General features: G+C 38.0%; 1 protein-coding gene across 18 annotated transcripts in view; it reads right to left on the reverse strand.

The window, feature by feature from the left end:
* Window positions 1-15,300, reverse strand: part of TNRC6A (trinucleotide repeat containing adaptor 6A) — a 232,965-nt gene that overhangs the window by 24,894 nt on the left and 192,771 nt on the right. For 9 of the 18 annotated variants that reach the window (XM_075069108.1, XM_075069111.1, XM_075069110.1 and 6 more), the window contains 2 exons: window positions 9,836-10,177; window positions 3,586-3,633 (listed from right to left, as the gene is read on the reverse strand). The exons of 1 other annotated variant lie outside the window; for it this stretch is intronic. In XM_075069108.1, the coding sequence (XP_074925209.1) occupies window positions 3,586-3,633; window positions 9,836-10,177 (390 nt within the window). Of the gene's footprint in view, window positions 1-3,585; window positions 3,634-9,835; window positions 10,178-14,631; window positions 14,867-15,300 lie in introns of those variants that run through there. 8 more of the 18 variants (XM_075069123.1, XM_075069113.1, XM_075069122.1 and 5 more) reach the window with 3 other exon arrangements.

Consider the following 15,300-nt stretch of genomic DNA (forward strand, 5'->3'; position numbering starts at 1 on the left):
TGCTTTACAGGAAGTCACTTCAAAAGAAAAAAAGGGAAAGTAAAGGTGAGATTTAAAAGGAAATGGCTTAGGGCAAGGTTCAATTCTACAGACGACTGCAAAGATTAAGACCATTCCGCGGAACAGAGAGCAAGAGGGGAATTCTATTGTGATATTCACAGTTATAAGGAACAGAGTAAAAGCTGATCAGTCCCCCTGCTGCGGAATTCACTGATATGGAGTGGAAATCAAGTAGCATGGTTGAATTTGTATCTGTGCAAGATAAAACATTTTCTCTTTCAGAGTATAAGCTGATCACATGCATGAATCAAGACGAAATTCTCCCCAGCTATTTATAAGTATTTCCCAGTTGGCTACATGCAGAATAAGATTTTTAACTTTCTATTAAAGTATCAGATACAGGGTGCTGCCAAAGGCAGAACAGCATACCAAAAGGTGTGTATTTTGCCACACGTTGGGTCATGCTGAGTTTCTAAAACTCTATTATAGAGACTTGAACTCCTTTTTCATCCATCAAACTGACAATCTGAACAAAACTGCTTCCCCATGTCAATTTTTTTTTAAAAGTTTGCTGCAAGTTATATGAAAACCCAACTAACTACTAGCAGGATAGCCATTTGGAAACACAGTACTATAGAAACATGCAATGCTTGAACAATGAATAATATGAAGCAAAATACCAAAACCTAATAAAAGGTGAGGAAAAACTGTCAGGTAAGTTACTGGCTTAATATTTGTATGAATAAGAAAAAAAAGCAGCATAATATTACATTCTCAAATATATTTTATACCTGGAGAAAATGACTTCCAACCACAGTAAGACATCCAGGATTTGCTAAGCAAACAGCACACAATTTTCTTTTAAGCTAACACAATTAACACCTTTGCCTCAGAATATTCAAAATCTGAATATTCAAACACTTGACAGCCTTATTTACCTGGGTAATTGTTAATTAGCATGCAAATATTTCTCTGCTAAACATGTATTTCTGTTCAGTGGACTTATACAAGCCCCCTAGATAAATGTTCTCCTTTAGATGGTAGTTATGGAAAATGCATAGTTTGTGGAGGAACACAGAGTACTAGCGCATTTACTAATGTGTATTTGACTTAAAAGGGACAAGCTAATTTCAGACAAATCTCTTGCTTGTTCCACTACCGTCTTAGATCAGCAAGTCTCAAGCTTTCATGGTTGTCATTTAGCCTGTTTAAAGCATGAACAGTGACTAAGGCACTTTACAGTCAGTCATGAAGACATAACACCACCCTCAAAAAATTTACAATTTAAATACATAACACAAAACTAGAGAAGAATAAGCACGGGAATAATTAAAGCCAAGTGATGTAAATTCACTTTCTCTAGCTAACATCTAGTCTAAGGATCAATTTGTAGGCAATAGCACCTTGCATCTAATCTCAAGAATTATGCTGATTTTGATTAGTAGAACACCCCCAAGATATTGTAACCATTAATACTTATAAAATAAAGCTAGAGTATGTACTCCACCACTATTAATATTTCACTCATTTGCTGGAATTTTTTAATGTGTTTTTAAAAATGACATTTAGAAAAATGGTTACATCTTAAAATACTGACATCACTTATGAGCTTTTCATGTTTCTTTGACATATGCCTTAAGGACTGGTATAGAATTGAAGCATAAATATTGGGTCAGATTTTTATTTAAAAAAAAAAATAGCAGCCTTAATTTTAAAATGACTGCCAAAGCAAAGACCTTATTCCTGCATCTCTCTGCCAATGTGCGTGTCACTGAATGTATCACTGAAAATGCTTTGACAAAGTAACTGAATGGCTTTATTTCACTGAAATCTTGCAAAAGATTTTGAAAGGCAATGACTTTACAGCAATATGAAGGATTTTTTTCTTTGCATTCTACTCAGATGTGAAGTTTTGCAGTGATTATTTTTGCTGGACTAGCTAGAGCGCGCTACACAAAAAAGCGTTCTGAGATTGCGCTGAAAAAAATCTTAGTAGACATCTTATAAAATATACTTCTGTTTTAAAAGTCAACATTAAAAATTCAGGTCTGTATTCCTTGATAAGATCCCCAGAGCTTGATACTACTTGCTGATGAGAACAGGCTAAAAGACTTACACTAGTAACCTTAAGGTTTGTTTATGTCTTTCTTCATCAGTTTATTTTATATAATCTTTAGAATTAATAGTCAACTATATACCAAAAGTAGAGACTGCAACATTATGCACCAGCTATCATGTATTTTTAAACTGCAAGAAAGGAGTAGAAAATGTAAAATGAGATCAACTTGCTTAAAAGAAAAGTTTCTTTTCAACTGCTCAGATTCAAAGACCTTGCAGTGAAGATTTTCAAAAGTTCACGAAACAAGAAAATATTTTGGACCTTTGGTTCCCCATGTTATGGTACTGCTAATACAATTACAAAGGCTGCGGCAATGAAAATGGATAAGAAAATGTATAAAAAATGATCTGAATCAGCACATTTCATACTTGAGGTATTACAATGTGATGAGTAAAACAAGGGAAGTACAATTACTGTGTAAGCAAACAATCACTACAATGTACTCCAGCAACCCAAAACTGTACATGTGAGAACTTGTTTTGTTCAGAGAAAGATTATGACTTGAACACCAAGACTTCAGTTTACTATCTCAATGGAAGATAACTTTGTCAGTTCTCTCCTCTTTTACGCTAAGCATGAGGCAATCTCAACATAAAATATGCACCAACAGCCTTAAGGCTCAGAAGCAAGTGACCTAGCTGTAACTAGTCTACTAAAAAAGCCCATTAAGTTACTCAACTTCCAACACAATTTAGCACAAGTTAAAATGTCTAGAAGTATGTCTGCTACCAACAGCAAATTCTATGATATTGTCAAACACGTAAGTACCCAAACATTATTCAGCAAAAGTCTGTTCTTAATAAGTACTCTGCATGAACCTTAAAAGGAGCTGTATATTGTATTAGCTGTAATTCTGTTTGATTGACTGACTACTCCAAAGAGAAAAATATCTGTCTAAGCTTCTGAGATGTAAAAAGGGATAAAAACGATAACACTGAAGGCTGACGGATCCTTCAGAGTTACAGGACACATGAAAGCAGCCAAAAAACCATGGACAACTGAATGTTTTATATGGCTGTTGCTAACTGAAGGGAAAAAACACATTTCTTGGTTTTATGTTACTTAACTAGCTGAAGCAACGAATCAGAAAAACCTGAAATTTAATAATACTATGGATACTTATTGATGTATATAATACAGTATTTATTTAGTATCAGCGGTCACAATTATTTATCATATATAGCACCTAACTGTGCATTGGAACCTACTGGTGTAGTCCAGAACTTTGCCCCAGAGAATTTATATATAAAATTAAGAACTCGTAACCTAATTGCAGTATTTAAGTGCAGAAACAAACAGTAAGCATTTAAGTCATACACATTAACAGTCAAGGTTCTAAAACAACCACCAACCAAGAAGCAAAATCAATCAATAAATAATTGTGCAAGTAGTTACCAAAATATGTAACTCTTATAAACATACACGTAGTGCACAACAAACACGAGACTGAAATAGGTATGCATCACCTGACTGGTTAGGGGAATGGCTGACCAAGTCCCGAATGGGAGGCATGCCTATGAAAAAGCAAAAAGTTACAGAATTGTTATTGAATTAAAGTATTTGTTAGGATTATTCCACAAAGCACTCAATTATTTTAGAACCAGTTTATCATGATCCTCTCTCAGAAGAGAAATTTTTCCTGTCAAAAGGGCAACCCGTCATCTTCATTCGCTAGTGTTACTAGCTGCAGATTATAAACCATCTCATATAGCTCTAGAACAGGGGTGCCCAACCTGTGGCTCCGGAGCCGCATGTGGCTCTTCAGAGGTTAATATGTGGCCCCTTGCATAGGCGCTGACTCCGAGGTTGGAGATACAGATGCTAACTTTCCAATATGCTATGGGGTGCTCACTGCTCAACCCTCTTCCCCCACGGCCCCTTCCCCTGAGCCTGCCATGTCCTCGCTCCTCCCCCCTCCTTACCAGAGCCTCCTCCACATTGTGGGGCGAGCAAGAGGCTTGGGGAGGGAGGAGTCACCGCTGATTGGCAGGGCTACCGGAGGGTGGGAAGCGCTGGAAGCAGGTAGTGGATGGGGGGCTGCTGACATATTAATGTGGCTCTTTGCCAATGTTCATTGGTAAATTCTGGCTCCTTCTCAGGCTCAGGTTGGCCACCCCTGCTCTAGAAGCTGCAATAAATACAAAATGTATCTGACAAACAAAACTTCAATTTTTCACTAATACCCTGCCAGAACACCACTGTGTGATTTATTCTTCAGACGAAAGCCTTTTCTTTATCTGCTCATATTTTGCTTCTTGGTTTATTATAAATTTGTATTGCACCATAGGACCTAGCCAAGTTTGTTTTGGATGGGCTGACTAAGCCAAAATTCTAAACACTACATACAATTTTTTGCTAGCTTCTGCCTCCTGCAACAGATTAACATTTTCTATTGATAATGTATAATCAAATTGTGTAACAGTTTTAAATCCCCCTTGCTTCTCCTTTATAAAATCTATTACATTTAAGATTTAGAAGGCTTCCCAAATTAATTTGAGACCCACAATTACTAAGAACCTTTCAAACTCCAACCCCTCCCCCCCCCCTTTTTTTTTTAGCAAATTACCCAGGGCAGCTTGAATCACATTGCAGCACATTTTGTTTCTGCATGCTCCTGTTTTAATACAATTTTACAGTTGTATTGTCAAGGCACAAGGATAAAAGGCGACGCCCAAAATCAGACAAAGACTCAAAGTAACTCAGCCTGGATTAGAGCCAAGATCCTGATGGCTTTTAATCCATTGCTCTATAGGTAAGTACCTCCTAATATGCCTCCCCAGTTTTTAATAATTATTTGTAACAGCCATATATACAGCTCACTGTAGCAAGCAGTTAGTGGTCCAGTAACTATCTGCTTATCATTTTGGTTTATATTACAGACTAATGAATATTTCAAGATAGACAAGACAGAACACTGGGTTGTCATGGTAAAAAACAGAGGAGGAGAGATTTATTCTAAAGATTTACCTCACATGGTTTACAAATGGGGAAAACTTTTGATAAAGAAAACTATTATGACTGGCATGGATACACTCATAAACAAGAGCTGCTTGTAAACAGATCTCAGAAAGTATTTCCCATGGTTTTAGCCTTAAGAATGTTCCATAGGTGAGCTCCATTAGGAAGACGTTAATCCTTGAGGAAAAAGGATTCACCACATGTTCTCAGAGTACAAATATAACATCTGCTTGTAGAGCTATTAGGACCTTCCCAAACCAGCTTTACTCCCAAACAGAACAAACTAATTTTCAAAATGGAGAAGTGTGGGTCCAGGGGAATACAGGCAATAAACTACCTTTTATTGAAGATAAATACTAGTTAAGGATGCCCAGTCCAGAAGATTTATGATCAGTCTACACTGGCCAAGGAAATCAGTATTAGCAGAAATTGTTAATCCGCTTTCCCTGGCCTTTACAGAGAACCTAACAAACAAGAGGGTAAGTTTGCTTCTAGGAATAAACTCACAAAAAGCCTGCTTTAGGTGTTGGGCATCTGACAGACACTCAGAATGGAGCTGTCAGATCTCATTCTTGACTCACTTCACCTAAAAATGCAGAGAGGATACAAGCACATAGAATACAACGTTCTATTTATTGTAATTTGTGAATATCAGTTTACAAAACCTGTACAAAATAAGGTGTTAGGGAGAGAGTTTTCAATTCTAATCTTAATTCCCTTATTTTTGTTTTTGCAGGAGTTTGTCCATATTGTGCACACATTAGCCCAATTATACGCAAATTAGTTGCCAGCTTTTTTCCCCCTTCTTGAATCTCCTGCAAGCCTATTTAAATCACAGGCACTTTGTTCACAGTCCACATTCTCATTCTGTATTGAAGTTATTTGTGTATCCAGAACATCACAGGGTTAATTTCTCAGAGCAGGATGTGGATATTCATTCCACTGATTGAAAATATCTGCTTCTGTAGATGTGGGAAGGACTTTACATCCTCAGAATTATAACAATCACTGGTGTTCTTGTTCAACAGTTGCTGGAGCCATGCCATCAGGGTATATGGTACTCTCTTTCCAATGGGTTACAGGATTGCATATTATCTTGGCCTGCTTGTTCGGTTTTACCATCTGGGATACTGAATGTACCACAGGGACATTATTGTATGTTTTGGAAAGGGGTAAGCAGGGTACATTAGGTGGAAGAAGGCTCCATAAGTATTAGGCAAATCTTGATGAAAGCAATATGCATTAGCATGGGTTTCAAGGCTCAGACATTCTTCTTGGCTTTACTAACCTCTCGTCTCCTAGTGAAGCGCAGAATTCTTCACTGAACAGTTTATCTGCACATAGATTTTTTTTTTAAAAGTGAAGGACTTTAAGGGATTATTTTACCTTCCTGATGTTCTGATCTCTAATTTCTGGAATGGAATACTACTACTAGGGTGCGGACCTAAGATTTTTTTTAATGGCTGGGGGAAGGAGAAGATAGAAGTAACAAAACAGCAAGATTAGCAGATTATTCACATCAGTTTTCATCAGAAATGATAGCAGCAAGTGACATCTTCAAGTGGCTCTCATGCAGTCAGACCATGGTAGTCTCCAAAGCATGCTCTACGACTGTGGTCTCCAAAGTGGGATGCACAAGAGGATCCTTGGGAGTGCACAGCAGGACAAGTGCTTTCCGCCCCCACTCCCTGCTTCGTCAGTTCAAGCGGGAGTCCGAGCAGCCCCAGCCCCCCGCCTCGCATCAGCAGTTCGGGCGGAAGTTCGAGTGGCTTTGTTTTTTTTGCGCTTTGGCAAAAATGGTAGAGCTGGTACGGCTGGGAGTGAGTGCTCAAAATTTTTTTTACTGATGGGGTGCGCGATCGAAAAAGTTTGGAGACCACTGCTCTACGATACACTGTTTAGTGTAATCCAGTCTTTATACTTTATCATCTTACCTACAGATCCCAAAGCACCTTACAAACATTAAACCTCTACCCCTCTGGACATTATCCCTTACTTCACACATGAGGAAATGAAGCCTTAGGTCACACAAAAGGCATGTGGCACAGATGGGGGGTAATTAACTATTAGACCCATTCTGACTCTTTTACATGACAATTCCATGAGACTAAAATGCAAAGTGACAGGGGATCTGGTAGCACAGTGACTGTCTGGGTGCAAGAGCTCACATCCCCTGTTCTGAAAGGTGGGCAAAGGATGGCCAGGACAACTGGATTATTCTCTCCTCTCTGGAAAAGTTCCATGGGGCCTTTTATTGACCATCTGGACAATCAAAGATCCAGAAGGGAGCTAGATTTAACATCTCATTCAAAGAATAGCAGCATCTCATACCATTAGTACAACACTGCTGTGTCACTATTAGAGGAAGAAACTAGTATCTTCTAGCTCAGAGATTGCTCAGCCATACTAGTAAGTGCTCAGTATTACATCAAACAAAGCCAGAAAGAGAAGAGTTCGCTTAGCTGTAAATAAATATTTTCCACAGGCTGGAATCTTATCAATCACATCAGAAGAAAAATAAATAAGAGGCTGTGTTGGAATGCAATACTTAACATATGTAACCAGTTTCTAAGAGTTTGCCTTGAGGGAGAAATTTTTAATACATTACACGCGAATCTTTCTTTGACATCACAGGCCACAAGACTAGATCAACAGACAATAGACCTATGGAGAAAAGAATTCATCTGTAAAAAACTTTTTTTTTTTTAAATAGTTAGATTGTGCTCATTTTGTTACAAACACAAAACTGAAGAGTTTAATCCCCAATATAAGAAATCACTACCTAGATTTAAAAAAACAAAAAAACACACCAACAATCCATACTATTTTAGTTTGGCTATGCATTTGTACAGTGTTTGACAGCAACAAACCTGACAGTTTACCTTCATTTTAAATACTGTTATCTTCTAAAGTCTGTGATGAGTTCAAAGATATAAAATGGAGCAAAGTATCGAGGTTTTCCTAAGAATTCTTTTAAAAAGGAAAATCGCCTTTTTGTAACTGGAGTGCTTTACATCATAGCCTCTGTAGTGCCACACATCAGTGATCTTAAGAAATACTATAAATTACAGCCAAGTTTAGATGGCTCAGGTGAAACAGTTGCATCATAACTGCTAAATGTCTTTCAAACAAGAAAATGCAGCTACAAAAACCAGCATAAGAAACACAAACACTTATGGAGAAGGTGATGGCTGAGCATGGAATGCCAAAATGCTTTGTAAATTCCTGGAACTGGAGTGATTTCTTTCCAGTAAAGCACACACTACTTTTACCTTACTAACAAAAGATCAATAAATTATAACGTAGTTCATTCATTAAAAGTGCAAACTTATTCATGGATTCCAGGGTCTGAAGGGACCATTGTGAGCATTTAGTCTGATGTTCTTTATAACACAGACCATAGAACTTCCTCAAAATTAACTCCTAAGGCAGGTCTTTTAGAAAAAGATCCAATTTTCATTTAAAATGGTCAGTGATGGAGAAACCACCATGACCCTTGGTAAAATGTTCCAATGGTTAACTGCTGTCACTGTTAAAAATTTATATCTTATATATCCAACATATGAACTCTTTATTACACTGTTGTGAAAGTATTTGAACAGTAGGTTGCTCAAGCCAACAAGGACAAAGAAGGATCAGAGTAAAGAGTTTATGAAAAAAGAAAATATTGATATGAACAGCAGTCATTCTCCTCTCAGATTCCAGAGAAGCAGATCCTATATGAGGCCAAGACACTCTGTCGGCAGAGACAGTACTTGGGGCTAGAGCTGTGCGCGGACACAAATTTATATCTGCAGATACAGATATCTGTGGATATAAATCAGTATCCATGGAACCGCAGGGACAAAAAGAGCAGAACACGTGGCTGCTGCTCCCAGGAGCCAGTGCTCTGCGCCAGCAGCTCCTCCGGCATAGCTGTACTGCCCCACAGCCCCACTCCTGTCCCTTCCATTGAGCTGTCTCTCCTGTCTGGGGGCGTGCATGCCATTTGAACACAAGAGCACAACCAGGGACAGGTGCCAGTGAGCCTGGTGCCAGCCCCATCGGGTGGGGTGGGGACAATACAGCCACGACAGAGGAGCTGTCAGCGTGGGGTGCTGTCTCCCAGGAGCAGCGGCACCACGTTCAGCTCCTTTCACCGCTGCGGTTCCCAGGAGAGCCCTGCAGTTCCACAGATATTGATTTATATCCACAGATCTAAATTTGTATCCATGGAGGGCTCTACTTGGAGTACATGAACAAATCTAATCTCTTTAGCAAAATAAACTAACATCAGAATAATGGCGTTGATTTTTTTCACCCACAAATTCAAGGTGATGTCACTGGATCTGAAACAAGAAACTTATTTTGAGAATGCTGTTCAGATTCCTGAATATTGGATATTGCCAAAAGTCTGTGTGTAGAGCTAAGTCTTTACATAAACGGGTTCCCTTTAAAGGGAGATCTAGAAAAAGGATATTAATATTCATCTAAACTTAAACCTACATTGTTCAAAGGTAGATATGCATCTGTATCGTATAGAAACTCCATTAGTCAATAACTAAGATGAGCTGAGAATGATCAGAGATTCAGTTAAATGGAAGATAGTGTACAGGAGACCATGTTTTAAAGTTAATGCTTAACATGAACAACAGACCCTGGAGAACTCTTTGCTCATTTACCCTAAAATGGATTCTGATTGAATTGGTACAACACATTCTCATCTAGTTACTAATAAAATATCTAACCTCACTGAAAACGAGTTACTTCCTCTCTCACCTGACTGTTTTTTGCTGCTGCTGTTCGGCACTTCTCCGTTGGTCACTGACTGTTTACTTGTGACACCGCTGCCTCCTGATTGGCTGTTTAATACTTTAGGAGTGGATCCCAGGTTTGCAGCTATCACTGGTAACTGCTGACCTCGCTTTAAAAGCTGTTTCTGTTCCTGGTGTCGAAATCGTGGTGGTACTTCACGAGGAGGGAATCGAGGCAAGGTCTGCTGCTGCTGCTGACTGCTGGCTGCGGCCCGCTTGGCATTATTATTCGTGCTGGTTGCTGGGGAAGTGCCGTTAGAGGTGACGGGCTGAGGCTGGCTTATACTGGTCTTTGTCTGTTCTGGCACTAACCCCCAACAACAAGAAAAAAGAAAAAAAGTTGAAGAAAGTTATTCACAGGTACCATAGTTTTCAAACTCAAAAAGAGCTTAAGAAAAGAAAAACCAACACGTTTTCAATAGGGCAGGGGGAGCAAGCTGAGCCTGAGAAGGAGCCAGAATTTATTAATGTACATTGCCAAAGAGCCACAGTAATATGTCAGCAGTCCCCATCAGCTCCCCCTCCACTCCCAGCAGCTCCCACCCACTGGCGCCGCCCCCTCCCTCCCCACACCTCCCGATCCACTGTTTCGTGGCATGCAGGAGGCTCAGAGGAGGGGGGAGGAGGGAAGAGCGAGGGCAGAGCAGGCTTGTGAGGGGGGAAGGGGATGGAGCATGGGCAGGGCCTGTGACAGAGCCAGGGATTGAGCAGTGAGCACCCCGTCACATTGGAAAGTTGGCAACTGTAGCTCCAGCCCCGGTGTCAATGCCTATACAAGGAGCCTCATAGTAACTTCTGAAGAGCTGCATGTGGCTCCGGAGCCACAGGCTGGCCACCCCTGGAGTAGGGTATATGTTATAGAATGGCGATATTTGCTCCAGTTAAAGCTGAAACCTAGTTTCCACTATAAGCCTCACTATATGCACACACTATTTTCTATCATGGTATTACTAGTAATCATAGGTTTAGCTATAAATTCATAACAAAATTATCCCAGCTCAAGTCTTTTATTACTACTCCTTACAAAGATCCTAAAATTTTTGATGGATCATCACTTAAAGCAAAACTACGTTTCTCAAAAAACTAAAAAACTTTAAAAAAATATCTGTGTTGCATTATTTCTTACAGCGGGAAATTAAAAAATCTTTTGTGTACAAGTCTTTTCTATGTTGACTTCATAAGAGAACACAAGGCGAGATTAGAAACAAAGAGAATGAGTGGTTAACGCTTGCCTGTCTTGTCAATCCTGACATCCAAAGGGAAATCTAAGTACTAGTCTTCACCCAGTCCATTGTCAGTAGAAAGTGATACCATAAATACCATACACCATTTGACATGGCTGGTTGCCTCCATGGATGAAATGCCAAGCATTCAGCTTACATGAAATCAAAATTACCTTTCATAACCTTGATAGTATGGCCATTTCTAGGTGGGACTGAGGCCAAAGAATTTGCAAGAAAGGTTACGTATAGGTGTATACACCATACCTGAACTGTGAATAAACAGGTAATTACAGTATTCATTGCTACCTCTTTATTTGCTCCATCACACCAGTACAAATGCAAACAAATTAAATGAAACCCAGAAAGACTCAGGATGGAGTACCTGGTTGGGCCTGGTCCATTAAAGCACACAAATACTCTAAAGATGTGGAATGATTTACAGTAACTACATTTAGAGATCACAGACAATTTAAAAAAGTTTAAACCAATTCTATTTATCACAAAAGTCTGTAACACACACTTTTTTCAAGTCCATTATATATATCAATGATCACACACAATGGTGTATGTGTTCAGTTTACTTTTTCTTTGATAAAATAAGTACAGAAGAATATCTAGGTTGTGATTTTCAGAGATGACTAGAGAATTTAACCACAACTGCCCTTGAAATTATTGGGAGCTGCATAGTTAACTTAGAAAAGCTTAACCTTAAACATATTATAAAAAAATGCTTGGACAACTACTGTCTCTATAGCCAGGTCCTGAAGGTATAATTAAAATATAAGGCATTCCTACTGCTAAGTGTATGATTGTTGGGCGTTTGGGGTCCTATTAAAATTAAGCTTGAGTCACTATAAAGTTTTGTTTATCTTCCTTTAAGAGTAACTCTTCATATTAGTATGCCGTTAATGCACCCTAGGCTTTTGACTTTGCAGCAGCATTTCCTAAACGGTTACTTTTTGTATTTCATTAAACAATTCCCTAGTGTGCTAGCAGCAAGAACAAAATGGTCAAATGCAAGAAAATTACAAAACATGAAAATCATACACTAACATTCACTTTCAAGTACAAATGCAGGTGAATACAATAGTCTGGCCTTAGAAAATCTAAGCAAAATCCTGTTCTCTGAAGTTTTTTAAAAAAAAGCTTCAATATAGGGAATATGGCTGTTACTTTTAACACGATTAGATTAAAAAAAACAAAACACACACATACCTCAGAAAAGGCATACACAATTATATGCTCCTTAAAAAAAAAAAAAAAAGTGTCCCCCCCGTAGGATCAAATCTTTTACCTAAGTGTAAACAAAGCACCCAACTTTCTTAGCACCCAGAACTGCAGTTATCCGTTTTTCAGTCTACGAGAAAAATGACAAAGCCCAAAGAAAGATTTTGTACACAAGGGACATTTGGAGCATGTATGCTATTTCTTCTCCAATGGAGGACTGACAGTTATAAATCCTTGGTACAAATTTCAAGGGCAGAGAAAGGGATACACTATTTCAGGTGATTACAAACATGTACACTACCACCGTCTTCCACTACTCCGCCACAGCAGTGACCCAGTTCTACTCTATTTCACAGCTGAATGGAGGGGGACAGAATTAGGGAGAAAAATGGCCATGACATAGGTCAATTTAATGCATAGGAGCATGGATAGGGAAGATATTCACAAACAATTAGATAAACCGATAAGTTGGATAAAATGACTAACACAGTATTAGATTCTGCTGATGTTAAGAGTTCTGCACGTATTTTAGAAAGCTACTGAATTCAGGTCCTCAAACAATATTTCACATGCACACATTCAACAGTGTATGAACGACCTATGATCAAATGCATTTAATGTTTAAAAGTACAATTCAATGCCTTCAAAAATTCTGTACATATTTCCATCTATTCCTTTTTAGCACATTCCTCTTTTCATTAATGTTAAGATTTAAAGAACAAAGCAATGCAATGTAAAATGATGCAAGAGAAGAAAACATTTTATATTCTTCTCTGCACTTCTAAATCAGTAATTTTTCTTAATGGTAAACCTTTGTTGTTAATACAAATTACTTATTATGCACAAGTTATTTAAAAAACCTCAGACTACTTTAGTCCATTTACTAATGCAACTCAAGACGACATTTAAAGAGAGTTGGTCTTTCATGTACTAAACTCCACTTCACCACCCACAAATCTGTTATTTAACTTTCTAGTAATCTACATTTTACCAATACACCTTTTGATGCAACTGGTCATAATGTCTAATCTTTAAAGTTAAAAAAACATACTTAAAGCTTGATCTAAGAAAGTCTGTTGATAGCGGTAAATGAAAATAAACACACTACCTGCATACAGTCTACCAGTATTACTCCATCAACAAAGTACTTCTAAAGAACTGCACTGCTTAATTATAAATCCATTTTTTGGTCACCTGGTATTGTGTGTATGAATTATTCTGTCTTTCTATTTAGACTGTAAACTGCTTGGTGCAGGGATTATTTTATTACAGCACATAATGTCTTGTTGGTGCTCAATAAAATGATAATTTTTACTTCACCTAGTATTCCTTCTATAGTAGAATTATTCCTTGCAGATTAAAATACAAATCATTTACATATGACATTCCAATGGAAGAGAACTGGAGTTAGAAAAATCACTCCAGAGCAGAACGGCAACAAAGCAACATTCATTCCTAACTTTTCTTACTGTGCTTTAAAGGGGCTTATATAAGTGCATCTTACTAAAATAATTGAACTAATTCCTGGTTACTCATTCATTTATTAACCATAAAATGATAGAGCATATTAGTATATAAGATCCCTTTTAGTAAAATAAACCCCAAATAGCTACAGTATGAACACTACTTTTTCTAAAAAAACCCAAAACATTACATACAGATTACCCAAGAAATATATTTAGTTGGTAGATAAAAGCAGCAATAGAATTATTCATTCTTTGTGTAAATATTGACAAATTCAATAAAATGCAATCAAGTGTTCACGTAAAACATTTTTAGTTTGAGCCATGTTTTCTCTCTCTACAGTCAAATATGCTTTAAGACGGAACTTAAAGTTTCAGTTATTTTCAATTTAATCAAATGTATTATTGACATCAACAGGCCCAATACAATCATTTTTCTTAACTAAGTGTTGGGGGGGGACTTCGGAGGCGGGGAGGGGAGAAGCAGGGAAACCACACAATGTTAATTCTATCCAATTGTATTTTATAGTCAGCAACTTTTCAGAAGATTAAACCAGCTCTGTTGTTAATATCTCACTTTAACTAACCTTTTATTGTTCCAATATGATTATTATAAATTCCAATACTCCTTAAATCCCAGAAATGTGTTATAATCTACTTCTCTAGTTTAACAACACTGTTAAAAACAGTGAAAATATTGTTTAGCACATCAGCATTTTGTTCTACACCACCCTAAAGTCTAAAGGCAACTTTGCTAATGGATTTACAATGTATTATTCCTAATTTTCTTGACAAGCAGCAGCAAGGTTACAAAGGAATATAAGGAGAGATTTTCATAAACAACAAACCTGCTGAAAACCCACAAAGCAGTGGAAGCTGAAGTTACAGTCTGCACGACCGTGACAGAAACAACAGTTTACAGAGAGATTCCAAAGAAAGACGCTTCCAACTTGTGTTGCTTTCCCACTCTGCAGATTTCATTAGAAAATGGAGGAGAAGCATGGTGTCATTTTACTGCTACAACAGTACTGCTTGCCAACTCCTCCTGGAGTAGGGGCCCAGTGACAAACTCCCCCCTCCAATAAAAAAAATGGCAGCTGTTTGAACAACTTTAATGCAGATGGAGAACAGTTTCACCCAAACAAAATCAGCTTACATAGATCAAATCAGCGGCTAAAGCACACAAAGAACAGCACCAAACTGTCATTTAAGTGTTCTTTTCTTATTACTGCTTAAGCTGACCACTTAAAAACTGTACTGTAATACACTTTCCTTGCATGTCATGCCCCAAAGAGTTGTCAGTTCTGGAATGCTGAAGGGCAAACAGAGGAAGTCTGGCTTTCAAGCCGACACACGTAAGATGTAATGCTAGAATTTTCGTTGTGGAAAAATGGCCGCAGATGTAAGCTCAGCTAGCTGATCTGGAAAATATCTGTTTGCCAATTTATTAACCCCTGCAGATCCGTAGAAAGGTAAATTATAAGGCATTTATATGGGGAATTTTAACAGCAAGTATT

This window comes from Chelonoidis abingdonii, chromosome 9 (assembly GCF_003597395.2).
Source record: "Chelonoidis abingdonii isolate Lonesome George chromosome 9, CheloAbing_2.0, whole genome shotgun sequence".
In the NCBI taxonomy this organism is placed as follows: domain Eukaryota; kingdom Metazoa; phylum Chordata; order Testudines; family Testudinidae; genus Chelonoidis; species Chelonoidis abingdonii.